Raw genomic sequence first — 26,209 nt, 5'->3', positions numbered from 1 at the left:
GATCATGGAAATAAGTAAATGATATATATATATATTGATTGTTTAAATATCAATGTTGGTCCGTACAGGCTTTTTTTTTCGGTCAGCAGCAAGACACAGAAAATGACCAGGTTACGACTGAAGACATCAGCAGTGTCAGAGGCGGTCGTCACTGTGTAAAGCCTTTAATGCCCCTGAATGCAACATCTTTACTCGATTACAGTCAACCAGCTGCAGTTTAACACAGCTGCTGGTCGTCCCCAAGGTTTATGTGAGAACAAATAATTCTCAAAGATCAGCCAGTTGCGTAATTTTGACATCAACATGGCGATAAGCAGGCCGACGCTGCCGATTTGCACAGAAAGTGATAATCCCGTTGTCATGTTTTGTTACGCAAAATCTCAGAAGAAGCGTCGCCTGGTCAGCAGTCAGACTTCAGAACCGTTTCACTGCATTTTATCCACAGAGAGAAAACTGCAGTTTAATGACGCTGAACTCAAGTGACTAAAACAAAAAGAGCTCCGGGCTCTCTGCAAGGAAAGGCAGGTTATACTGATGACACATGAAAACACAGCAGCGTTGGTGTTAACTCCGACTTTATTTATAACAACGGGGAGGGGGAACAGCTTCACTGAGGCTGTGGCTGCTGATCCGGCATGCTCCTGATGATGTCAGAATCGCCTGAGAGGGGAGGAAATAGAAGAAAGAAGTCAGCAAATGTACAAAATCATTTCCTCACAAACAGGAAAAATAAGTCACACACAATTACATCACTTGTACACTAATAATGTTTAGCAGTGTTGACATCACGAGGATAAACGTTCATGGTCAGAGAGCAGCGGCGCCCCGGCTGGAGTTCATTCAGTATATCGCGTCAGTCAGCATCTCCAACTGGTTCAAGGATGTAAACTCAACCAAGACATGTTTATAATGGAGTCTGAATGAGCTTTTTAACATGTTTTTTTTGTAGTGCATTTGGCATGTTGTGTGGATCATTGTAATACTTTATCAGGCACATAAAGTGCACCAGAAGATTTACACTGAAAGCCATTTTAAATATCTACTGACATCACATAATCCTGCAGAGTTCACAACTCAATCCAGCCTGACCTCTCCTCATCTTAACCTTATGCAACGTACACACTTTTAGCTGAGAAGTCTGTGTTGAAAAAATCTAAAATCATTTAAATCAGCTTCACGTGGATCAGAACCAGTATCCCCATGCTAATGTGCACAGGTCAGTGTTGTTCTCAGGTTGTGACGGGCAACAAGCGCATGACAGTTCCCCATCAGGTATTTCCTCCCACACGATAAAATTCTGAATCAAGTTTTGAGAGTCAAACGGACGTAATGGTTGCGTCATGAGAACATTTGCACCACCAGTTGTGACAGATACTCACCAGGGTCGATGATGGCCAGTGTGCACACCCTGTAGTATTTGCCGCAGGCTGTGCCAAGCTCGATGTTGTTTCCACTGTAGTGGTGGACACCAGTCTTGGCCAGCATAGCGTAGTACTCAATCTCAGATTTCCTGGATAAATGAAAAGACAGCATGTGAGTCAAAAGCAGCTCGGAATCACTGCAAATACAATCTAAAGAAAAATCATGTTTAAATCCACTTGATATATTTGCTCCCTGATTTCAGACACCAGCGGCTACGTAAGCTCCGTTAAACACATAGAACTTAAACTTAAGTAAAACAGCAAGTCATTTTGAAAAATGTGATGCTTGACATCAGAAGAGTACCCTGATGAAATCAGGATCAGCTTTAGTGCCAGGTCGGACACATAAAATCACACGTATAGTAAAATTGAGTGTGTCATCCCGAAATATTCTGCTTCACTCATTTGATCGAGTTTCATTTCATACTTTGTTTCTTCTTCTTTACATGTTCGAAATAAAAATGTATTCATTAATTAGACTCTGTAGATGTTTTATACCTGAGGGCAGGGCAGTTGTTGGCGAGGATAACCAGCTTGGCTTTCCCCTGACGGATCATCTTCTGGGACTGTTTGTAGCCCAGCACGTATTTCCCACTCTTCATCACTAGCTGGAGCCGGGAGTTGATGGACTCCATGGACTTTTTCTGAAGGAACATATTCAAAGGATCAGCCACAGCACAAGTGACCAGTTAACCAAATAAAATAGCCATTGAAATAGTTGTCACGTAACTCCTCTAATATTGTCATATTAACAGCATCTTATCAAATAGCAGCTCTTTAATGTGTTTGTTCGGGGCTCTTGACTTTACCCGTTTATAATACAGTTTTCTTACAGATCAGTCCCGACAGAAGGCGCTCAGTAAACATTTACAATTATTCATACGCGAGATAGATGGAACCAAAATTAGCTGCGTATTTCACAAACCTATGGATATGATTAAGTACAAAACCTCAGATGCGAGATTAGGCTTAGTTATTTCTTTCCCTCAACATGTTTGTCAGATGTAGCCACCGTTAGCTTTAGCATGCTTTCGCTTCTGTATTTGGGACACGGATGTTATACGACTAGAGTAACACGACATGACCGGACACGGCAAACACGAATCCCGAACCGTTAGAAACGGTGTTTATTGAACGACAAAGTGCATGTTTAATGCTGAAAAGTGACGTTTAAGCCGCGAGCGGCGCTGCTAACGAGCAGGCCGGGCGGAACCACCACTCTCCACGTGAAGCACCGCACCAGCCCCGCGTCGTCCCGCACACTCACCGTCTTCTTTGCGGCCACCATGTTTGCGGTTTAGTCCTAACGGCCAACCTGCGGATAGAGGAGAAGACGCCCGTTAATATCTGGATGGTTAGGACGATAAAAAATGTTGCTAAAATGGTGATTTTTACTGTAAAGACTCGGAGCTCGACTCACTGTTGGTTAACTCCAATATGGCCTCGGAGAGAAAGGAAGACCCACAGTGCATTGCGCGAGTAAACCTACGCAAAAGTCTACTGCGCATGCTCAAATTGAAGACGCGTTTCACATCGTTATGCATGCGTATGTTTTTTTTATTCATTTGATTTTTGATTTTATAGCAAGACAATTAACATTACTTTACAGGGAAATACCGGAAATATATGAAAACAAGATGGTTAAGAAACTGCTGATCCACTGGGAGAATGGTTTAAAGAAAAGGAAACTTTCAGTGAGCAGATGTGAGAGGTTAAAATGGGACACTGGTTTGAAATGATAAAAAAGCAACAGATACTTAATTGATTGGACAATAGAAGATTAAAAACCATTGCCTAGTCCAGCGAGTCTCAATTTCTGCTGCCACATTCACAAGGTGGGGTCCAGATCAGGGCAACATGCAGAGTTCGAATTACGGGGGAGCTAAGGGGAGCTGGGCTCCCCTGAAAGGGACCTGAGCTCCCCTGAAAGCCTAATTTGAAAAATTTAGGGGGAGCTCTAAAAACACTGGCGCATACCTATTCTACAAACTTGAGAGGTCTGATCGGAAAATAGGGCTCCCCCGAAAGGCACGTTGTAATTCGAACCCTGGCAACATGAATGCATGGATCCATCCTGTATTAATGCCACTGCATGGTGACCCAACTAGGCTATTGTTGGTGACCACGTTGATGATTTAATGACCATGAAGTGAAGGCTACTCTCAGCAAAGACAACACACCATGTCAGAAAGCTCCAACCATCTCTAAGATCTTTATTTTTCAGCACAAGTAACATTAATGAATTTACTGGAATCCAAAGTCCTCTTCCACTACATTCCACTTTTGGAATGTAGTGAAAGAGGAAAATCAGGAGAAATCAGGGTAAATTATGTGATGCAGGGAGGTCAATATGGTCCAAAAGTAACTTCATGATCACCTTTTACTGTACTTGTTCATTTCACTCATATATTACATCAATAGTTTTATTTATCTAATAACTTCCTTTTCTGTGTTGTATGAACTTAATTATGAGTCTATCTATCTATCTATCTATCTATCTATCTATCTATCTATCTATCTATCTATCTATCTATCTATCTATCTATCTATCTATCTATCTATCTAATCTATCTATCTATCTATCTATCTATGGTTATTAATAAGAGAGATGTTTGTTGTAGGGTGAAATATTCAAAACTTGTTTTCTGTCACTCCTTAAATTAAAAATAATTCCACTAATAATTTGGCACCAACTCTTCCACTGATTGTTTGCTGGAGGGCACCTCGTCACCAGGCCAGTTTGTCCAGAGTGTCGAGCTGCGGGTTGGTTCACTCTCTCCGCCCCGAGAGGTGGCCGCTGGCTGCTGCACGCTGGGTGAATCATGTATTTTTAACCGCCTGGAAACAGCCTGAGTTACAGTACACAACACATTTCACCTGCGTGTTGGACTCTTCAGGAAGTTGCCTCTGAGGCGCCACAACTGTTAATCCGTCTCCAGGAAGAAGCGCCGCGATGCGTAATTACGCACAGAAGTAGAGGAATTTAGGAACCGGTCTGAGGTTTTTTTTTTTTTTTTTTGGTTTCTCCATTTGCGGAGGAGGCATCTATGCTCGACGTCACCTGCACGGCTGCAGCTTCACCTCTTGACTCTGAGCTTGTCCAGTCCTCTGTGTGCACACGGCAGGATGGGATGCTCCACCAGTTCCCAAACTTCAGCCGTAGACCCGACTCGGCCCGGCGCTAAACCGGAGGAGAGCAATGGAGCCAGCACCACAGGTGAGGCAGCGGGACTTGTACTCCCCCAATAAAATCCTGATTTGTGGAAAACACAAAGGGATCCTTCATTCACCCATGAAATTAATATTACAACAATCACGTCATTGAAGTATTGCTCTAAAAGTCACTGACAAACTTCTGGGGATTCAAATTCTAATATATTCTGATATGCTGCCATTTCATTCCCATGTGTTATGTCTCTAAACTTAAAAACTCTTCACCTGCTAAGAACAGTGAGCATAATTTAAATAGTGTCTAAATTCAATGGATGCTATAAATAGACTTGTAATACTGTATATGTTGGTAAAAACAGAGTGTTGGTGGAAGTTCACTGCTGCCTCCATATAGAGTTGCAGCATCCATTTAATTATACTGTGCTGGAGCACTGTTGTGATAAGGATGGCACAGTTCAAATGCAAATAGGCAGCAATGTCCCTGGGTACAGTATCTGCTGTTTTTATTTTTAATGAGCCAGAAGTCCACAGCTAGAGGAAGAGAAAGTTTATTGTCCTTATTTAACAGCGGTTTCCATCCCTGTCCTCCTCCCATAGGGAGGGCGGGAGAGAGAGAACGAGATAGTGGCATGAAAGCAGATTTGATGACAGTCTATGGTTTCAGAAGGAAATGGAGAAGCCCCTTTGGACACTCCTTTGTTTTAGTGGGTCAGAGACGGCTGTGGTCCAAACTAGCACACGTTTTAGAATAGAATAGAACCTTATTTATATAGCACCGTTCACAGATGTGTGTCACAAGGTGCTGAACAGCACTAAAAACAGAAAAAAAAGTAATAGTAAGGTGCCACTGCAGGAGTCAGCACATCTCAGTTGAAGTGGAAGAGCATTCCACAGCTTTGGTGCAAGACGTTCAAATGGACAATCACCACGAGTTTTGAACTTGGTGTGTCGGACCGCAAGCAGCATTTATTGGTCAGACCTGAGCGCCCTATTTGGGCAAAACACCTGCACTGGATACTGTGTTCGCATTGTGAGAGAAATGGTTAAATGTGTGGTCAAGTGTCACTTATTTAAAAAAAATAAAAAAAGAAGAAATTTGTATGTTATGTGATTGCAGTGAATGCGACTTTGATGTGTTGCTTCAGCCATTCTTATCCTCAACTGAGAGGAAATACTGGTAAAAGATTCACTAAGGAGGACCTCCTCTGAGCAGGTTTCACTGACTGTTCTTGTGCCATTTGTATCAAGACACATGCTTGTGTGTGTGTTTGTATAAGTCAGTACATATATATATGTGTGTGTGTGTGTGTGTGTGTGTGTGTGTGTGTGTGTGTGTGTGTGTGTGTGTGTGTGTGTGTGTGTGTGTGTGTGTGTGTGTGTGTGTGTGTGTGTGTGTATATATATATATATATATATATGTACTGAGCTGAGAAAATGCATCTGGCCCTCCTTCATTGTGTTTAAGTTCGGACTGTGACCTTTGAGGTCTTTGTAAAGGTGACAATACTTGCTCAAGGCTTCTGCTTGGCATTAACAATGTCGTGCTTGGACAAACAGCGTCTTAGAGGTCAGATAGGTTGTTTTCCTATTTTTGCATGAGACTTATTTACTCCAGAATCTTCTCTAAAGACCGAAGGCAGGTGACCCACATTAACCTGGGTTTCATTTTTTCGACTCGGATACTACATTTTCTTACATTGCTCACCCAGTTGTGTAGCTCAGTTTTGGTTCCGATGACAACACGTACTCATACTGAAGTGCAGTGATTTTGTTGTCATGGTGACCAGTGACCTCAATACTCTCTCAATAAGTACTTTGTTTATTTGCTGTGCTTCAAGTGACCTCAAGAAAATAAATGTTGAAGATTAGAATTCCGATGACAAATGCAAATAACAGCGATGCAAATGTTGGAGAAAGGGTACATGGAAGTGAGACACGACAACACAAAACATGCAGCAACTTGTTCTGTATGAGACTGCAACAATACATACAGTATAACCATTAACTACTCTCAGTTCTGCTTGCACACAAGTTGCAGGCTGATTTAATTTAACTCTTCATATTTATTCCTTGCCCTCAGTCTGCATGTAGCAGCAGGTGTTTTCCAAAGGAAAATAAAGCCATGAATTTAAACATGTTCCTGTACTAAAAAATAGCCATGGGACTCAAAAATATAGTCATTACAAATACTTTGTTGGTGTTGCTTGGCACCCTGAACATATTGGTAATGCAGACTGGTCATAGATTAACTTTTCCCCTCTGGCTTTAGATGAGGTCAAGTATGTGTAGCCAGGATGTGAGAAACACAAACATGAAACAAATTAATACAAGGAAATCCCTGAGAGAACAATGCCAATGCACCAAAACTCTCCATCGTGTATATAAAGGAGGGTGTAATTCTTGTTGTCTGACTTCATGGGCAGGATCTGTGAGCGTTTGTTTGTGTAGATCTATAGAAACCACCAATAAACCCAAAACAAAACAAAACACCAGAGTGAAAGTGTCTTCGTGGCTGAAACATTCATGAAGTGAAATAAGTCACTTTGGTGTAATGCTAAACATGCCTGTAGAGAAAGTTCACATTCATGGTTGTGTGAAGCAAAAACAATGTGTCATTTACTTTGTCACATTTCAGAGAAGCCTTGTACTCTCAACACACAGGCTCTTTTCTTAAAATAAGATTTCTCCTCTCATTTGAACCGTTGGTTTTCCTGAATTTAATATTATCAACATCAAAGGTGGGAAATAACAAGTACTTTCAGAAACCTGACCTCTCCATGAGTATTTATTAATCTGACATCACCAATTTCTGGCATAGAAACTTTAAAAAGTGGAAGTTGTAATTTAGGGTGTAACTTTACATTAGATTTTACATGAATTATGGCTTTATTTCATCAGTACATCTGTCAAAGATATCATTTCTAACCTATTTGTTAGTTTTTAGCCGAGTTCAAGCTATATTTAATGGACAACAGTTTCTACAAGTGAATTTAATGCAATCATAAAATTACAATAACATCCTGAGATGGAGCTAAGAAATGCTTTGTTGATGCTTCTACAACATCATAAAACAGTGATCTATTAACTCACTTCTATACTCTAATGTAATACAGTGTAATGCGATGGCCGAGAGGTCAGGAAAGCCAAGCAAGGAGTTTGCCGGTTGGTATTCCACTGGAGTCCGGTCCCTGCCGGCTCGCTGAGCAAGGCCCTTCACCCTAATGTGCTTAGGTTGCATCAGGAAGAGCATCCGGTGTAAAACATGCCAAAACAAACGCGCAGTACACATAATCCACTGTGGCAACCTCAGAAAGGAGCAGCTGATACAACATTACAGCGTCGCGCACAGAAAATACTGTTCACAGCAAATGAAGTAATTGAATCTTTATGTCGGGTAAAGTGAACAGTCCTTATGTGAAAGATGTCCCGAACCATTGCTTGTCTCCTGAACAGGGGCGGCCAATGAAAATGGAAATGTCGCTGAAGACAGCGAAACTCTTCCTGACCAGACAGCCGCTGAGGGCAGCGATGCCAAGACCAGCTCCGAGCCCGCTGCAGCTGCTGACCCATCTGCGGGAGACGAGGCTCAGCCTGCAGCCGAAGCAGCTGCGCCCACAGAGGCAGCAGCACCTGAGGAAGCTCCACCAGCAGCAGCAGCAGCAGCAGCAGCACCCGCAGAAGCAGCAGCCCCTGTAGAAGCAGCAGCACCCACTGAAGCAGCAGCTCCCGAGGAAGCTCCAGCGGCAGCCGACAACCCCGCCGAGACAGCAGCAAGCTCCTCAGAGGCCGCGGCTCCAGGGCAAGGTAGGCATCGGCCTGCAAGGACATATTCTGCAGTCCGTGTGGCAGGGGGGGTCTCTCCTGGTCGGGGCCTGGAACCACTGACTTCTACAGTTTTGTGTATTTGCCATCTGATCACAATTCACAACTGAATTCCTCTCCTCTCATTGTAAGACTGGTCACCACAGTAATTCCAAAGAGCAGGAGTCCTAATGTGTTGTGGGGGGGGGCAATTCAAGGGGCAGTGGTCTGCTTCCTGAACGTGAGATGCCACAGTGCCCAGGCACATCATGTCCCTTCTGCCTTTCCCCAGATCCTCTTCAGTCGATCTGCAATAACAGTAACCGGCTGGTTTCCAACAACACACAGACCAGACTCCTAATGAGCCACAGTAATGTGTGTCTAAGTCACACTTTTAATTTAGTCAGTTTTAAGCGATCTGTCATCATTCTGCATGTGTTCATTTATTCTAATGTAAACAACTACTTTAATGTTTGATTGATAGTCTGAGATGAATAGGCTAAAATGTATCTATAATGTATTGAAGAATTAAACTCAAGTGAAATTACTGTAACACTGATTAAATTGATCGGAGTTACAAGTCAAAACCCAACCTATTAATTACTTTTCAATCCTGTTCTTTTTAAACTTTTTATTCAAGAACAAGTTATGATTTCAGAAATAGTAAAGTAAATGACAATGCGTCAACTCTAGTGAAGAGTTTGAGTTAGTTCATAACTGTCAGCTGTGAACTTAGAATGTGATCATCACCTTCTTCTACTGCCTCACTTTAAATAAAATATGAAGTGTATTTGTGTACGCTCATCATGGACATAATATTAAGCTAATGTGTGTCTCCATAAAATATGAGTTTCAGTCATATAATATAATCAACAAGTCAAGAGGTTATAAGTATATTTTGCATTATTCATCATACATACACGTGTACAAGCACATACAAGCAGTACTATCACGACATATACTGTTACTACTAATATTACTACGGCTACTACTACTACTATCACTACTACTACTACTACTACTACTACAAGTGCTATTGTTACTATTTCAATTATTACTACTATAATAAGAAGTAGCCTAAAAACAAACAAAAACAAAACAATAGATGAGACAGTGCTGTGGGAGAGACGTGGAAGAGGAGCTCAGAGTGACCGAGCCAATGAGAGGTCAGAGGTCTGAGATGAACATGAATCTGACTCCACATCGGGGACCCTGATCTTGACCCCCCCCCTTGTTAGCAACCGGGCTGGTCAAGCTTGACCAGACCACTGTTGCGATGTTTTGTGTGTGTGTATGTGCATGTGTGTGTGTGTGCGTACACGTGTGTTGCCATCACTTTGTTGTCACAGTGGTCTCATTAAGGTGGAATCCGAGTCCAGAGAGAAACCAGAGCGTTCCAGCACATACAGGGAGTCTGCCGAGCGATGTCACAGCCAGTGGGGAGAGAGAGAGAGAGGGGGGGAGAGAGAGAGAGAGAGAGAGAGAGAGAGAGAGAGGATCGAGTGTCAGATAAACCAAGCGGCCAGAGCAGCTCATCCACCTCCGACGCTGTTAATACTTGATTTTAGGTCGAGCAAATAATCTGCCGTCACCAAACAAAAAAAAACAAGTGACACTTTTCATTGTTGTCATCTCATACCTATCATTTCGATGAAGTTGAATCCTTGAAATCAGCCATTGTTGTTGATGTGAGCTTGCTAATATGGTAATAGCATAGTAATAGTAATAGTGCAATACTCTCTTTTCATAGAACCAGACTCGTTTGAAAACATCTGCTTACCCAGAGAAAAGTAAATAACAAGCTGCAGAAGAACTCTTAACAAAATAATCTATATGTTGTCGACAGGAACCAGATTTTAACTCAGAAAATTGTCCAGGTTGAAACAACTGAGGATCCCGTTAAATCAGATTTATTTTAGTTCCCAATTTATTAAGTTAAGGGTTTTTTTTTTGTTCTGTATTTTTTCTTTTCTTTAAATAAATTGCCTGTCTAGGTAATTTTTTCAGATATCACAAATTGTACAAAATATGGAAAAACAGTTCATTCAGCTTTGTCGATGATTGTTTAAGTGCCAACGTTTTCATCACAATGGTTTCCTGCTCTTGAACTATAAGGATACTTTTTTTTTTTTAACTATAACTTTATGCCTGAATTAAAAGTTTATATGTGGACAGGATACCTCTTTGTGTCAGTGAATGACCACGTATGAATGATCACTTTTAAAAAAAAATGACAGAAGACTTTGCAATATCTCTTTGTCTGTCAAAACAGGAAATGAGGCCACAGCCACCCAGTCAGAGCCCCAAACGGAAGAGGCAGCAGGTGAGCCGGGCTGCAACTTTATATCACACACAATGCTGAATTATTGAGTTTTTCTAATATGTTTTCAAAATGTTCTTGTGATTCCAGCTCCCAGTGAGTGAAGACCAGCGTGACTGACTGTACATACAGTGTCTGTATGCATGTTTGTGTGCGTGTGAGAGAGAGAGAGAGAAAGAGAGCGAGAGAGAGAGATCACCTTGTTGCCAAGCATACCCTGTGATTACCACTTTCACTCGGGGTCCTCAGTCGCCACTGTGCCTTTTCCCGCCTCTCCAGTGTGTTACGGTTACAAACTGTACAGCACTTAGTATGTGTGCTACTTTCAGAGGATTCAATCATCAGAGAGAAATAAAGATCATCTAATGCAATTACTATTTATTATCCTGTATAGAAGCTTAGAAGATACCTTTAATCAGAACTATTTTCTACAACATCAAAGCCAAAAATATAAATATATATATATATATATATGTCTGATTTCTGAAGTCTTTCTTTTTGGGGTAGCTGGTTGTGATACTATGATTATCTTTGTTGCATTGAGGGGATTTTTCCAGTGATATCACTTTGGTTTAGAGCATGCATGTGTTGAGAGTAAAACATCACAGCTTTTATTTGTTTCTGATGTGTCATGCAATTTTCTTTCTGGGAAGAAAACCTGCAATTTGTAATAAGCTACAAGCTGTCAAAAATATTAAAAAAAGGCTATCTTCAAAATACAATTTCAATTGTGTTTTGTCTTCTTTAGTTTAAAGCAACCACAACCAAATTTGAGGGTGCAGAATAGTGACGTTGAACTTGAAGTTGTAGTAATTCAATTCATTTTTTTCTCAAGAGATTCATATTTACGTCCTATATATATTCATTTTAGGCCAATTCTTCCAATATAGTAGAGAGTTGTGACCTAATCGTCAAACCTCTTCACAGTAAGGTGAACTCTGGCTCTATGAATGAACCACACAGCTGCTCTGAGGTCTTTAACTCAGAGGCCGAGATGATGGCAAGTCGCAAATACTGTCAAGCGTGGAGCTGATCCAGCTCTGCCAACAGGGACGATGTTTATATAGGAATAAGAAAAGGGAAAGAGTCATTCATCTTAGTCTCATTTCATAGATCCAACCGTTCATCTTTGTCCGACTTGAGGTCACCTCGGGGTGCTGGAGCCAATCCCAGCTGACTCTGGGCTAAAGCGGGAAGCACCATGAGCAGGTGAGCCGTCCATCACAGGGCAGATAGTCTCACACACACACACACACTCACACGAACAGGAAGTTCTAGAACCACCAATTAACCTCAAGCGCACGTTTTAGACCTGTGGGAGATAATCTACTCATGCACGGTGAAAAACATGCACACACCACACAGAAAGGTCCACCCACAAGCATCATTTCTTTTTTTTAATGATTATTATCACAGCTGCTCTTGATAAAACGTACATCACAAAGCAGATTAATAATTAAAGTGTACAGCATTGAGCTACAGTTACGGGTGAAATGAGCTGTGAAGTGCAGCTCTGTTGTGAAGGATGAAAAAGCAGTGCATTGGTAAAAAAAAAACCAAAACCAAAACAAACCAAAACAAAACAAAAAAAAGCGGCTGCGGACTTCGACACCTGGAAATACAGCAGCACGAGGGGGAACCACTCGACTACAACTTGTTCGCGATGTGGTCGGTTAGTCAGGAGTCAGCGAGGGGACCGACGACGGCGACGGCCTCGATTTCCACCCGGCCGCCCTGAAAACAAGATGGAGTAACTTCAAGTTTTCACCACTTCACATGACATTAACATCAACCTGACCTTCCACCGACTTACCAAACATTAACTGAACAGTTGAATAATGTTACTTGTTCGCGCTACGATGCTTCTCATCAATGTAACATTCATTAAGTACGATTTCTCCACCTCGACAGGTGAACAACAGCTATTTATACCTGGAACATGCCCGACACAGATGAATGAACAAGCACCTAGATACCATCCCCATCATTTCCTCACTTCCCCATGTGTATTAAAGCACACGTAAAAAAAAAATTATACAAAATTTAATGAGGGGATTCGCAAGATGCTGCAGCTTCACACTGGTGTTACGTTGTCGTACTCACTCTGGGTAGAGCTGCAACTTGATAGGCGGCTCTGGCAGGGAAACTGCTGCTGAAAACTGAAGGAGAAACATTTTCATTAAATTTGCATGATGACAGAGGCGTATAGAAAACTTTGAATCTGTCTAAGAATTCCTCCTGAGAACCTAAAGGCTGAGACAGTGGCTGGGACTTCATTGATGTATAAGATTATGAAGCTTTATAGTTGCAGGATTAGGAAACATCTATCTAAAAGTTCTGGTAAACCAAAAGGAAACCACATCGATTAAAAAAAGACGACTGTAGGCTAATTGAAAGGAGAAGTGTCTTCGTTGTGTTAGCTACAACACTAAGATAAACGATAGTTTCAAACACTCTCATCAGATTGTAGATAAATACAAAGCTTTTGAATGTTTCAGCTGAAAAAAATATAATGTGTGACGCTATGTGATCACACATCTGCTCTCACTTGTCCTCAAAAGGAAAATTGTTTGAGTGAAACTTGCATTAAACATGCAAATCAACTTAAAACTCCAGTGTGTTGAGCTTTACACAATATTTGCATGTCTTCATTCAATTTTGTTTGACAAATAGTGCAGGTCACGCTGAAGTTAATGCAATTTTATTTTAAAATGGCCACATTTGGTCATTTCCCCCCACATATGAGACCGATCACTTGATACACAATACACTGAGATGAATGTTGCTTATGTAGTGTTTGGAAACTTGTGGCACTCCGAGTTTATATTTCTCAATCGAATTTTGACTATTTGTGACTTGGCAAATCTTATTTGCCATTAATATACGTATAAATCAGCTTCGCAAAAGTCCAATAAGAGGCGTTTGTGACACTTTCTGACTTCTGAAATGAGTTTCACGCGTCAGAACTGATTTTACTACATATTCATGGTCTAAAAGCCCACAAATGGGAAAACGACTACCTTTCATACAATCGGGGGATCAGTATTTGACCGAGTGTTCCATAAGGGGTTAAAGTTATTTCATCTTTGCTGATTGCTCTGATCACTGGTCCTCCATCGGGGTTGGGGAGATTTTCTAGTGTGGGTCCGAGTAGCATCAGGGAGGAGGTGGGAGTCACTGGCCGGTGCAGCAGTGCTTGCTGGGAAAAAGCTTGAGTTACCTCTGTGCGGCCGCACAGCGGTGTCCACTTACAACTCGCTGGACGCTGCAGCTTCCATTACACCTGGCTGTTGTGATCTGGGGGGAAATTCCCCGACTGAGTGTGTGTGTGTGTGTGTGTGTGGGGGGGGGGGGGGGGGGGGGCATTCAGGCTGAGTGAGGCCGTCAGTCTGGTGACCACGGTGCCTGTCAGCACTTTTTTTTTCTTCCCCAAGCGAGTCAGTGAAACATGACGCATCTCCTCCTGAACAGCGACTCAGTCCAACTGTCTCCCAAATCCCCCCCCCCCCCCAAAAAAAAACAGAGAGCAAATTTTTGGAGCATAAAACATTTAACTGCTGGGCCTAATTAGAGTAATGAAGATGCAAATAGAAAATGGCTCATTTAACATGTCAGAGTGACCCAGTCGTGGGAATAAAAGCTGCAAGGGGTCAATCACTGGTGTCCTCCACTAAACTCTTGTCAAATACTTAATTTGTGTTTGATAAAACTCTTTGCCTCAAGAAAACCAGGTCAACAAACTCCCAAATTATTACACCATATCACAATATTCATTTGGTTCAATTTAATATCCCTTTCTTTCCTCCTGTTGTCTGTTTTATTTGTCCAAAATGAGCCCGACTCTCATCCGAGAAATCGATGCAGTAAAACTTGCATAGAGTGAGAATCCCAATTAGACAGATTTAAATGATTTACATCAAACCATAGATTTTTAGTGAAAAATATCAAAATAGTTCGAAACTTAATTAAGCAAAACCAATTAAAACGTGAATAACTTGAAATAGATGCAATTATTATGGTATATCAATGTGAATATAATAATATTTTTTGTTATTTTTCTGCAGTGGAATTTTTAAGGTGCGTCATCTTCACATTAAAAAAAGTCACTATATATTTTTTTTTTATAAAAAAAAAACCATGTCAGAATTGGATTAAGGTACTAAATGTGAAACTGCATGTGTGAATGAATGAAACAGCTGTTATTGTTCAGCTTGAAAGAGGCGCCTTGTTCAGGTGAGTTTAATTAATTCTCATAATTCTGCTGTCAAGATGTTCTCAGGTGTAAAAGTTTCAGTCTGAGGTACGAACAACATGACGACACACTGATTAAACAGCAGATCAGGGGGTGTTGGCAGATGCTGCCCCCACGTGGCTGATCTTATTGTACAGAGGCAACTAAAATAAATAAATAAATAATGGTTTGGTCAGTTACTTCCACACTCAAAGCATATAATTATAATCCTCTTGAAAAAAAAACCCGTGCAATGTCATATATATTTGAATAGTATAAATAATATAAAGTATATATTTTTTGCTGGATCTACACATTTAGCTGTATGACACACACACTCTTTGTTTTCTATAAATGTAGCTCTCATGTTATGAAAATAAAAGGCACGGCATTTCAAAATATTACAGTAGTACATACATATAGATAATGTTCCAATAATATGCGTAGGTTTTCTTCATAGGTTTCTTAATATCTGAGCACTAAAGTCCAGAATAACAATAATTAATTAGCATAAACCAACAAAATCGGTGCGTGTGATCCTGTTATATTTAGTTTGGGTTTGTTCATGAGGGCTAAACACATTAAAAGACGATCCAGAGCACAGAAATTAACATTAAAGTGAGTCTTACAAGTCTTGTAGACCTCGTTGACGCTGTTGAAGTCATTGATATCTGCGAGCAGCACTGTGGTCTTCACCACTGAAAGTAGAGGTTCATTATGAAAACAAGCGACAAATGAACGAGTGACTGAAGAATCTGATGGAGATGAGATGTCACCGTTGGTGTAGTCGCAACCGGCAGCTTTCAGGATCTCCCCCATATTGACAAGAGCCTGGACGAGACGAGCAAAGGAATTGTTCAATGAATGTGGAAGACTGCGGGTTTTGTTAGGCCTTGAAATAAAATTAAAAAAAGACCCGTTTGTGCGTCACCTGTTTGGCCTGAGCCTGCACCCCTCCCTCCACCAGCTGACCGGAGGCCACGTCCAGCCCCAGCTGACCAGAGATGTACATGGTTCTGTCCACGATCACCGCCTGGCTGAGGACGACACACGTACAACACACTTCCATCAACAGCAGAACATGAGAGGAACAAGATGTGAGGTGTTCAGTAACGAGAAGTTCACACAATATCTTCCACCTACAGTGCAAGCCGATGGACTGCTGTTGTCAACGGCACACACATACATCTATATAGTTTTACTTTTGCCCCCCACACAAGGCGTTTCTGTGTGAGTTTACACGTTTTCCCCATTGTTGACCAATTTCCTCCCAAAGTCCCTAAAACATGCATTTGAGGTTAATTTATGATCCCAACTTGCCCAAATAGAGAATTGAACACGCTGCTCGATAACATAATTGGAAATGTAGGCAGTGTGTGGGTACGTCACAAAAATCCAAAGCAAATGTAAATAAAATGATGTGAAGAATGTCACAAAGAATGACTTTCACTATAGTGAACTTGTCTCATTATTGTATCTTCTGCTGAGCCGCATTGACAATCGGATTGTAAAGTACCATTGTAACATGATTGATGGATTTTGTGACGATTATTATGATTCTTGAGTCATAAAATTCGACAATAGACTTCAAACATTCTTCTGAAGCAGTCTATGATCGGCCTGCGAGAGGTTATCGAGACTCAAATGGAAACTAGCGTATTTTATTAGCGTGCATTTGTGGGCTTACTGTTATTTATTGTTAGTGTGTTGGCTGGTAAATACACAATGTGTGTGGTGATACAGAGTAGATTTAGGTTCAATTTGAACCTCAGCCCTCCCCTACAGTGTTAAAAATTATTGGCCGTTCTTACTCTAAAACCTGGAATCCAAAGTCTCAATCTAAACTGCTCGTGTGCAACATTTTTATATCCTCAAAATGAAAAATTAATCATTCACAAGGCATCTTAACGACCTCGATGGCCTCTTGGTGAATAGCAGTGAGTTAAATCTAGGTCAGGCCTGACCAAACTCGGTGTCCTGCATGTTTTAGTTCTCTCCCTGCTTCAGCAGACCTGAATCTAATGATGACGTCATCACCAAGGTTGTGACAAAGCCTAATAATGAGCCTTTCAATGCAATCGGCTGTGCTGCAACTGAGCGAGAGCTGAACCATGCAGGACTCCGGCCCTCCAGGACAGTTTGGGCAGTGGGCACCCCTAATCTAGGTCATGCATTGTACACCGATTCCACCCCTTGCTTTTTGATTGGTCAGTGCAGGAACACATAGTGCAACCGCACTCAGTGAATTGAAAAAGAAAACATTTAATTTTATGATCTAAAAATCAGTCCTGTAGATTATCAGAAGTCAATCAGCAAAAGTTAAATGTTATTTAGTGCATCTCATTCGAATCAATGCACAGGAGATAGATCCTTACCTGTAGATTCCCTGTCTGACAGGAGCTTTTGGTGTGTAAACCAGTTTTCGACGCAGAGTTTCCATTTCTTTTTTTTTTAAATAACAGTGTTTGCCTTTTGTTTTAACACAGAGATTTGTGACCTCTCCTCCTCGGACTCTGCTGAAAGTTAAACTTTGTCACGTCGTTTTATGAGTTCACTGACCATGAAGACCCGCCCCTGATCAAACACACCGGGCTGTCCCCGTGAATCATTCAAACATGCCCGCCGAGCCTGTGAAAACCCAGTAATTCGCTCACCTGTACGGTCCGACGGCCGCCGCGGCGGACGACGTGTTCAGGATCTTCTTTGTTGTTCCCGACATGTTTTCCAGGTAGTTGAGTCTGTGTCCTCGTCGCAGGAAAGCTGGGGGATATTTTTTGAATGAAGTGACTGACGGCGCAACAAGTTGTGAAGGAGGAGCACGTGCAGCTGTCAGAACGTAGCGTGAAGTGACGTAGGCAGAGCGGCTCGTTTGAATCTGCGCTGTGCCTGCAGTCGAAGAGTTACGGTACAACAGGTTTTTTATGAGTTTTTAAAGTATAAATAAAGTGGTTCTTACTTAAAAAATATTTTTATAAAGATATTTTCGAAACGAATGCTGGACTAGACCTCCTGTAAATAGATATTCCTCAGCACATGCATTTATTACCACGCATGCATGTGGCTCAGATTTTAATATGTAGTTCTTAAATTATCGTCACAAGTTTCTTATTTCAGATGAATCGTTGCAACAGACCCACAGACAAAATAGTTGTTCCAGGTAATTGAGATCTTCAGTTCAGTGTAAAACACCAATAAATGCAGTTTATATACAATGAAATATTTTCAAAGTGCAAAGCTGACCAAAGTGGCATATGTACAGTGAAAACAGTCTTATTAGTATATAATTTAAAAAAAAAACCTCTTATAATTCTGTTGTCCCATTCCATACACTTTGTGTGGTGAGTTGCCACTGCAGATATGAACGTGTGGCTGTATGCATTTGCCCTGTAAAGACTTTCTAATAGCACTGGACTTGATGTGAAGAAGCTTTGTTGCGCATAATTCCCTCACTTTAGCATATTTTCTGTCTATGAGAAAGGGTACGCAAATAAAAATGCACTGCGCTACTAGTAGAAGAGTTACGGTCCAACATGTATCTGATGGTTTCTGCTGCAGTCGAGTCCACTTCAAAGGTTCAAGTCTTCATTTATTGAGTCAGAGATAAAAGAGCCCGTGCCCCGCAGTACTGGTTAACTGTAAGTAACTTTTATTATCATTTCTTGTACATTTTCAAAACTTTATGAAGTATTACAAACAAAACAATAAATTAAGTGGTTACATTCCTCTCTGCGCCCACGGGTCATGATAATTAAAAAGTAAACATAGTATAAATGACATAGTGATAGGCTATATGAGTTCAGATAAATGTACATTTTATGGCCAAATTCTGAACAATTTCATTCTCCAAATGGAATTTTTTTAAATGTATTGTACGGAGCAAAATCTTTTTAATGTAAAAAAAAAAAAAAAGAAAAAAAAGTGAAATAATCCATCTTTCATATCAACATTTCTCTCTCCTGTGCAGTTAATAAAATAGCATTCCACTAAATGGCAAAACTGAATCATAATCATGCATAGTCTAAACACACAAGAGATCAAGACACAGAATATTTGACCCAAGGTAAAAATATCAACAGCCAAATCCTCAGCTACCATATTTAAACCAGCGTCATAAAAAGAAAAAGAAAAAAAAAAAACAGGTTTAATAAATAAAGTGTGAGCTACAATGCAGACTTAATTTATGAATACAATTGAAAGTGATTGGTGATTCTCCTCGGTGGTTTTTAAAAAGACAAACGGATGCGATCACAGGCAGTTACAGTATTGATCCGAGTTCGACCCCGGCGCTCGATCGTGGTTTTCGTCCGGGAAGTTGTTGTGTAACAGCTCGGTTTCTCCTCGAGGTTTCGGTAACTGTGGAGCGGCTCTGAGCAAAAACCACATGTAACAGCAACCCACACACAGACTGGACGGGTAGTTATCGAGAGCAGCTCAATGCATTAAAGATAATCGTAGAAAAATGCTCGTTCTACAACAATTAAGACAAACTATTTTAGAAAAGAGCAAAACGTTGGTGGATTTCTTGCAGGGCATTTTAATTTACTGGTTTATTAAGTTAATTGGTTGTTGGAGGGTCAGAAATAGTTTCATTGCGAATATTGCTTTATGATGTGGCTTAAACCAAAAAGGATATCTGGTTATATTCTTGCACATGTCATGTGTAAGTAACATAAAAGAGAAATCCGAAATATTTTTGAGAAAGAGCCTTCATTTGAATGATAAAGTTGCAAGCTTAGTAGTTCATTGAGTAGAAATATCATTTTGGGGGCATGTTTAAGCTTCTATTATACTCGCTCGACAAAAGAAAATGACTTCTCCCCTCGGTCAAAACCCAAAGTTAAATACATGCTGACAAGCAGTTATTTATGACGGTTTAAAGTTGGTTTGTGAAACAATTAAGGCCCCCTGATTGATGATTGTTTCAACGTTTTACACATTTCCTCCTGTTTGATTGTTCTGTGACCCGACAGTGATGTAATGCTTGTAATGGTAGTGAAACTGAAAATATATTGTAATTCTACAAAACTTCTTTAGTCTGGAGCTCAAATACAGTTTTTCAGTCAGTTAAGTCTTTTGTCTCCACTTGATGTGATTTCGACTGCAGGAATGAAATGGCTCCAATGACTCGGGGACGGATTCCCCCACCGAGTCCTGCTCAATTGTTTTCTAATGCTTTGTGGAGAGGAGGGCGTCACGTTTGACTTCAATATTTTAAGTCTTAAAGCAAAAGTAGAAGCCAGATGACTTAAAAATATTCATAAAGTTACAGGGTTACGGAATGATTTTACTTTGTTTTTTATCATTGTGGAATGAATTTCTTCCACCGCCTGCAGCTCGGAGGAGTGAATTATGGTTGACTTTTTATTTTAATGCAGTGTAAAGCTGGTATCAGAGTGTTATGAGGCACTAAGACACATGAGGTCAGACCCTACAGGCAGTGCAATGACGAAGTAGCCAAGCCCAGTTCATCATAACTCAAAAAAGAAGAAAAAACTCAAATAAAAAATAAAGACGAAACGATCGAAACGTTTCTGGTCCACAGACGATTGATGAACATGCAACGATTTGTTCTTCACTTGATTTCTGCCTCGAGGGAATGGATCCGGTGACTTGGCTGCTTTCTTAACATTGCTTTACAGGTTGAAAGGATTTTTAAGGCATTCTTCATCATCATGGTGATTGTCTTTGGTCATGGACGAACCTCCACAGCTTCTGATGCAGGGATTTCCAAACGAGGCTCTATTTTATATTTACACTGCGAGTCTGAGAGGGGGGGGGGGGGGGGGGGGCGACAAAAACACTGTCACTTAGGTGAGTGCTGGTTACGGCTGCTGGACTTTCGGCTTCCTTTCGAGTCGCTGCTGGTTCCCCGAGTGTCTGCAGGCTGTGGCGAGTATTCAAGGAGGAAAAAAAAAAAAAGAGGAAATCCTCTGACGCTTTCAGACGTCGTCGTGGCTCGCTTCTCTTTTGGGCTGCAATTGTGAGCATTGGCAACCTGCTTTACATTAAACATAGAGGAGGATTATTACACTTCTGTGGATATTTAAAAAAAAAAAAAAATGCTGATGAGTGTGAATTCAAGGAGCCAAACAGACGTCATTGAGAGGCCGGTCAGCAGCCTGAGAGCAGCAGAGGGCGCCTGATAAGAGCAACGCGGTCATCTTAATTCCCCTGAGTTGCTGGGACTTGAGTTTTGTGTTAAACGTGGCTTTGGAGAACCTGGAGCAGGGGGAGGAGGGGGGGAGGGTCGAGGCGAGGTAGAGGCTCCTCAGAAGTTCTGCTGCCGTCTCTTCTTGGCGTCCATGGCGTCCAGGATGGGCTGCCTCTTGGCGGTGTAGCGCTGCCGGAGCTCCTCGATCTCCCGCTCCATCATGGGATCTAAGGCAGTCAGACGCAGCTGCAGCTCCTCGAAGTCCAGATTCTTCAACTGGAAACACAGACGCGGACGTTAGTCACTTCGGAGTGTCTGTCGGAGGGAAACACTCAGAGCCTACTTCTGTTTTTTTCTATTTTTGTGACCACAGTGGGGTCAGAGTGCAACGGTTTCCACAGCGAGCGAGCGGCGGTCGGACACTCACAAAGTCAAAGTCTCCGTCCTGCGGCACCTTCCAGTTGTCGGGGAAGACGTTTTTGGACTGGATGTGGTAGCCCGGCTGCTCCGGCGGGTGGTTGTGGTTGTAGTTCTCCTGGTGCTGGGCTGCTTTGTTGGAGTCCTGCTTGTCGAAGTAATCCATGAAGGACGGACGTAAGGGCTGCTGGGGGGTGGCGTGTCCTGGAGGAAGAGGAGGAAGCTCCGTTTATTCAGGACAAACCACCTGTGGTTCGATGATATTAAACAATCTCCTGATGGGTTTTTTTTTAGCAACAATGTCTTGTGGCTTGTAAAAACATCCTTCAGTTTTTGCCAACAAAGTTACAAGAAATTATAGAAATAACAAAACAACTTGTTTGTCTAATTGAAGAACTGAAGAAATCCAGAAAGGACCAGATGTTCAGGAGGAACGTCGAGATAGGAGCATTAAAGAAAATTCCCCCTTCGTACTTTTTTTGTTTTTAAGCAGCAGATGAGTTTGAAGGCTATACAAATAATCAGAAAAATCCCCCATAAACTGAACAGCACTGAGCCCCAGCACACAGCACTGTTGTGGAAGTGAATAAAGTGACGCTACAGAATGTAAACACCACTTGCCGTGCGTTTAATGAACCCTATCAGAGGTCAATTCTTCCCTTCCCCCTCCCCCCACATTAATTCTAAAGCAGGAAACTACCCCCTCAAGTTAATGCCGCCTCAGACTGCAGTCGATGCTTGTGCTCACTTCTCATTGATCCCTGGTCTTCCTCCTCCTCTTCGTCGTCACTATTGATGACCATTGTTCCCAGGTCGGACTCGAGCATCGTGCTGCCGTGCTCGATCATGGTCTGAGCCCCGTCGCTCATGGTGCTGGTGGCCCGCATGGTCCCGGCGCCCTCCGAGCCCGACTTCACCATCGTGTGCGAGTCCACCTCCGTCTCCTCCTCCTGGATGCAGCATGACAGTTTAAAACATACTTCCTAATTTCACCGTTCTGTTGACCTGGACCCCCTTCTTATTGACGGAGCGTGCTCACAGAGTTGTCGTCCTCCTCCTCCAGCTCCCGCTGTTGCTCCTGCTGCCGCTTGGCCTTCATCTCCATGGCTTCGGTTATCAGGTCCCTCAGGATTGAGACGGGTTTGGCCTGGCTGATGAAGGGGTGCTGCAAAAACAATGCCTTATGAGTATATATATTTTTTTATTTGTGCGACACGTTTCTATATGGCCATTTACATCCACTGCTGTATGTTGGCAGTTCAATTTGGATATTTGACAATCAGATTGTCTTCCTTCATCCACCCACCTGCAGCAGCTGAGTGGCGGTCGCTCTCTGCTCCGGATTCTTCACCAAACACTTCTTCACAAAGTCTGTGAACTCGTCCGACCAAAGCTCCGGCTTTCTGAACGTCGGAGGAGGGTTTGTGGGGATCATAAAGATCGCCTGTCGGAGGAGGACAAAAGTCAACACCACTAATGACAAGATGTGGAGGACTTGTGTTATCCACATCATTATTCAATTAAACAGAGAGAGAGAAAAAAAACAAACAGGCTCCACTCACTCTCATTGGATGGATATCAGCATATGGAGGTTTTCCCTCGGCCATCTCTATAGATGTGATGCCCAGGGACCAGATGTCAGCGACACAGTTGTAACCGATCTCCTGAATGACCTCTGGGGCCATCCAGAACGGTGTACCGATCACAGTGTTTCTCTTTGCCATTGTGTCCTGCAGAGGCCAAACAAATGCTGATATAATCATGGAGAACCGGGTTTAATATATATTTGACTGACATCACTTTATTACTGTACATCTCAAGAAAAAGGCTGCTTAAAACTTGCGTTATAATTTTACCGTCAATTGTCCTGCAACTCCAAAGTCTGCCAGCTTGGCGTGACCCTCGGTGTTCAGGAGGATGTTTCCGGCCTTTATATCGCGATGGATTTTCCTCATGAAGTGAAGGTATTCCAGGCCTTTCAGTGTTGACTTGAGGATGGTGGCAATCTCATCTTCTGTCAGCTGAGGGAAGACAACAACAACAACAACAAAAAGTAGTCAAGTGAAAGGTTTGTTTATCATGGCAGCTTTTCCTTTTAGAGCACAGTATTTTGTTGCTGTGTCAGCAATTTATTATTTTCTGTGCAATATTATTCACCAAAAGAATCAATGATATGCATCAGCTGTTACCTCCATAGCCAATTAAAATCCATTATATGTAAACACGTGTGCAACTATGAGGAACACATACGGTTTTGTTTCGCAGTCTGATGATGTCTGAGACTGAGCCGGCTCCACAGTACTCCATGACAATCCACAGGTCGGTGTTCTTGAAGTAGCTGCCGTAGTATTTGACCACATAAGGACTGAGAGCAAACACAATTGAGAAGATAAGTTTCATATCAAACAGAAACAGCAGAAGTGAGAAATATGAGCACAGACTCATGTTGCACAGAGTAAGAAAAGTGATCAAATGAATTATGGTAGCAGGTATGAAGGCTTAAATTAACCTGCGGAGTAATCTCACCTGTCACACTGCTGCATGATGGATATCTCCTTGATGATCTCCTGCAGATCGGACTCCACGGGGACCTGTTTGATGGCCACCACCTGGCCGGACTCCTTGTGAATGGCTTTGAACACGCTGCCATAGGAGCTAAAACATGGACAGATAATATAATGAACTATATTCACGAGGCGCACAATAATCAGCCGTGAAGGAAAAGTTCTTACCCTTCGCCAAGTTTCTCAAGAACATCAAATACTTCCTCTGGCTGTTTGGTCAAACTGTCCTCGCTCAGCTTTTTCAGTTTACTGTAAAAGACGCACAGAACAAATACGTTGTTGTCTCGGCACAACAGCACGACTAAAAGGCAAGCAGCGAAAACAGCCGAAGACATTGTATCACAAGAGTTTCTGCTGTCAAGGTTCTCACACGCAGCACTTCATACTTAGTTACAGACACAAATAAACCTCCAGCTGGAAACAATGTCTAAAAAAATTTTTTTTTTAATTAAACAAAAATTGGGAGAAGGATTTCTGGATTCTGACCTGGAAAACTGCTGGTTGCTGTTGTGCGTTGTTTAAAATTTTTTTTTTTTTTTTTTATTGTGATCTGGGATTTCAAACAAACACCAACACGAGTGATACAATCTTAGAAAATATATCTGCACTATCAGTAATGTGAACAAGCTTTGCGAGTCCGCTTATTTGACTGTGAAAAACTCTAGTGCGATATTTAATGCAAGTCAACTGAAGTTCTAGATGAAATGTGTTCAGTGGGGTCATTTATCTGCAAAACTGTTGGTAAATTGTGACAAATGGGTGTGGCTGCTGGTTATTCCAAATTTTCTAAAGTAAAGGGGTCAATATGGGTCGGTCATATTTAACATTAATAATGTAATACAAACGTGGAGATCTTCTGAATAATACAATAATTTAGCATTATTATTTAGCAAGTGTCCCCCCCCCCCCCCCCCCCCCGAAATAATTCCGAGTGAAGTGATTTGCCTACTGAACTACTTTATAATCATCGTTAATGTTTACTCATCATAAATACCGAGGCATGCGTCACTTGGGAAAGCAACAATAATTTATCCTTGGGTGTAATCATTCCTGCCATATAGAGATTTAAGGTAAACGTCGTGATATTTCATTATAGTCCCATCATCAGAATTAACCTATATCCAATCAAAGCACTTTTTATTTACGTGGTCGATAGGGTAGTAGGTATTGACATTTTTTCTGTTGGAAGACTCATCAATATACACTCCTAATACGTTTACACGCTTCATCACGGAAATGTAAGTGACATTATATCCTGTGTTGACGCTCACTGATCTCTCAGGGACGTACAACACATTTACAGTTCACTCTTGAGTCATTCATTCATGTTAAAGTCCATACAGAAACGTAAATAATATAGGTTAATAAACAAGACTCAAAGCAAGATTATCTCAGCACCCAATGCATTTTAGAAACTTGTTAAGGGTTGAAGACGGGACGTGTGGCTACAAAGTGATCTTTTTAAACTTAAACTGAAACAAAAAGTCTCAGAAAGTGTCGAAGACGCTAACTGAGTTAGCTTAGCATCGGCGACGATAGCTCATTAGCTCGCTCGTTAGGAGCTTACGGGAAGATTTTAAAGGAGTCAAACAGGAACTAACCTTTTCGGCGCTGACGTCTCCATGATGCACAGCTTGAAAAATAAAGACGCAGCAAATGAATGATGAGTTTGAACGGTCTGAGAGAGTCACGATGTGAACATTGTCGACTCGTTGTTGTCAAAAACTAGTGGAGGGCCAGCTGAGCGCTCGTTGGTTAACGATGGACCAGTCCAGGCCAAAGCGCCTCCACTGCGCCCCCTGCTGGACGGAGGGCGAACAGAACACACAAACCCTAAAACCTGATGAGGAAGTGACACAATTAGGTGGTATTTAGCTATTCCAAGCAAATCAAATCGATGAAAAAAAAAAAAAAAGTTTATAAATGTGTGAATGTGCCAAGGGGTCGAAAAATACTTATTTAGGACAAACATAATCTAAGAATTGAACATCCATCGGTCTATTCATCTTCTGTACCTGCTTTCACAAAATTAGGATCGCAGGGAGATACTCTGGGCATCTTGCCTGTCCATCACAGTGGTTCATATAATCACACACAGCCAATTCAGAGTCGACATTTAATACAACAAAAATG

General features: G+C 41.7%; 4 protein-coding genes across 4 annotated transcripts; 1 reads left to right on the top strand and 3 right to left on the bottom strand.

Moving 5' to 3' along the window:
- Positions 1 to 558: 558 nt before the first annotated feature.
- On the bottom strand, positions 559 to 2,880 carry rpl30 (ribosomal protein L30). Its single transcript, XM_080516215.1, has 5 exons — positions 2,842 to 2,880; positions 2,689 to 2,736; positions 1,920 to 2,065; positions 1,380 to 1,510; positions 559 to 660 (listed from the first exon to the last, which is right to left on the bottom strand). The coding sequence occupies exons 2-5, from the start codon at positions 2,707 to 2,709 to the stop codon at positions 608 to 610; spliced, it is 351 nt and encodes a 116-aa protein (XP_080372341.1). The 5' UTR covers positions 2,710 to 2,736; positions 2,842 to 2,880; the 3' UTR covers positions 559 to 607.
- Positions 2,881 to 4,541: 1,661 nt separating this feature from the next.
- Positions 4,542 to 11,252, top strand: LOC308145177 (uncharacterized protein). Its single transcript, XM_080516539.1, has 4 exons — positions 4,542 to 4,638; positions 8,046 to 8,396; positions 10,666 to 10,716; positions 10,804 to 11,252. Exons 1-4 carry the CDS (start codon positions 4,548 to 4,550, stop codon positions 10,815 to 10,817), a joined length of 507 nt encoding a protein of 168 aa, XP_080372665.1. The 5' UTR covers positions 4,542 to 4,547; the 3' UTR covers positions 10,818 to 11,252.
- A 1,138-nt stretch (positions 11,253 to 12,390) lies between these two features.
- Positions 12,391 to 17,384, bottom strand: rida (reactive intermediate imine deaminase A; the record flags this gene model as incomplete). Its single annotated transcript, XM_080515661.1, has 6 exons — positions 12,391 to 12,447; positions 12,817 to 12,872; positions 15,574 to 15,642; positions 15,721 to 15,775; positions 15,876 to 15,981; positions 17,320 to 17,384. 6 exons carry the CDS (start codon positions 17,382 to 17,384, stop codon positions 12,391 to 12,393), a joined length of 408 nt encoding a protein of 135 aa, XP_080371787.1.
- A 1,346-nt stretch (positions 17,385 to 18,730) lies between these two features.
- Positions 18,731 to 25,817, bottom strand: stk3 (serine/threonine kinase 3). The gene is made up of 11 exons (XM_080516072.1): positions 25,678 to 25,817; positions 24,245 to 24,325; positions 24,039 to 24,167; positions 23,763 to 23,877; positions 23,369 to 23,533; positions 23,075 to 23,242; positions 22,819 to 22,956; positions 22,552 to 22,677; positions 22,261 to 22,462; positions 21,523 to 21,716; positions 18,731 to 21,371 (listed from the first exon to the last, which is right to left on the bottom strand). The coding sequence occupies exons 1-11, from the start codon at positions 25,698 to 25,700 to the stop codon at positions 21,213 to 21,215; spliced, it is 1,500 nt and encodes a 499-aa protein (XP_080372198.1). The 5' UTR covers positions 25,701 to 25,817; the 3' UTR covers positions 18,731 to 21,212.
- Between the last annotated feature and the right edge of the window lie 392 nt (positions 25,818 to 26,209).

Source organism: Blennius ocellaris (assembly GCF_963422515.1).
Source record: "Blennius ocellaris genome assembly, chromosome: 20".
NCBI classification, from domain to species: Eukaryota; Metazoa; Chordata; class Actinopteri; order Blenniiformes; family Blenniidae; genus Blennius; species Blennius ocellaris.
Note: the sequence above shows the minus strand (reverse complement) of the source record. Positions and strands in the feature narration are given on the sequence as shown.

Coding starts and splice junctions, on each gene's coding strand:
- rpl30 (XM_080516215.1), bottom strand. CDS start 2,709: ATGGTGGCCGCAAAGAAGACG. Junction 2,066..2,688: donor TGGTGGCCGCAAAGAAGACG/GTGAGTGTGCGG, acceptor ATGTTCCTTCAG/AAAAAGTCCATGGAGTCCAT. Junction 661..1,379: donor ACTGGCCATCATCGACCCTG/GTGAGTATCTGT, acceptor CTCCCCTCTCAG/GCGATTCTGACATCATCAGG.
- stk3 (XM_080516072.1), bottom strand. CDS start 25,700: ATGGAGACGTCAGCGCCGAAAAG. Junction 22,463..22,551: donor AGGAGGAGGACGACAACTCT/GTGAGCACGCTC, acceptor TGCTGCATCCAG/GAGGAGGAGACGGAGGTGGA. Junction 21,717..22,260: donor AGACCAGGGATCAATGAGAA/GTGAGCACAAGC, acceptor CTCTTCCTCCAG/GACACGCCACCCCCCAGCAG.
- LOC308145177 (XM_080516539.1), top strand. CDS start 4,548: ATGGGATGCTCCACCAGTTCCCAAACTTCAGCCGTAGACCCGACTCGG. Junction 4,639..8,045: donor CAATGGAGCCAGCACCACAG/GTGAGGCAGCGG, acceptor TCTCCTGAACAG/GGGCGGCCAATGAAAATGGA. Junction 8,397..10,665: donor GGCCGCGGCTCCAGGGCAAG/GTAGGCATCGGC, acceptor CTGTCAAAACAG/GAAATGAGGCCACAGCCACC.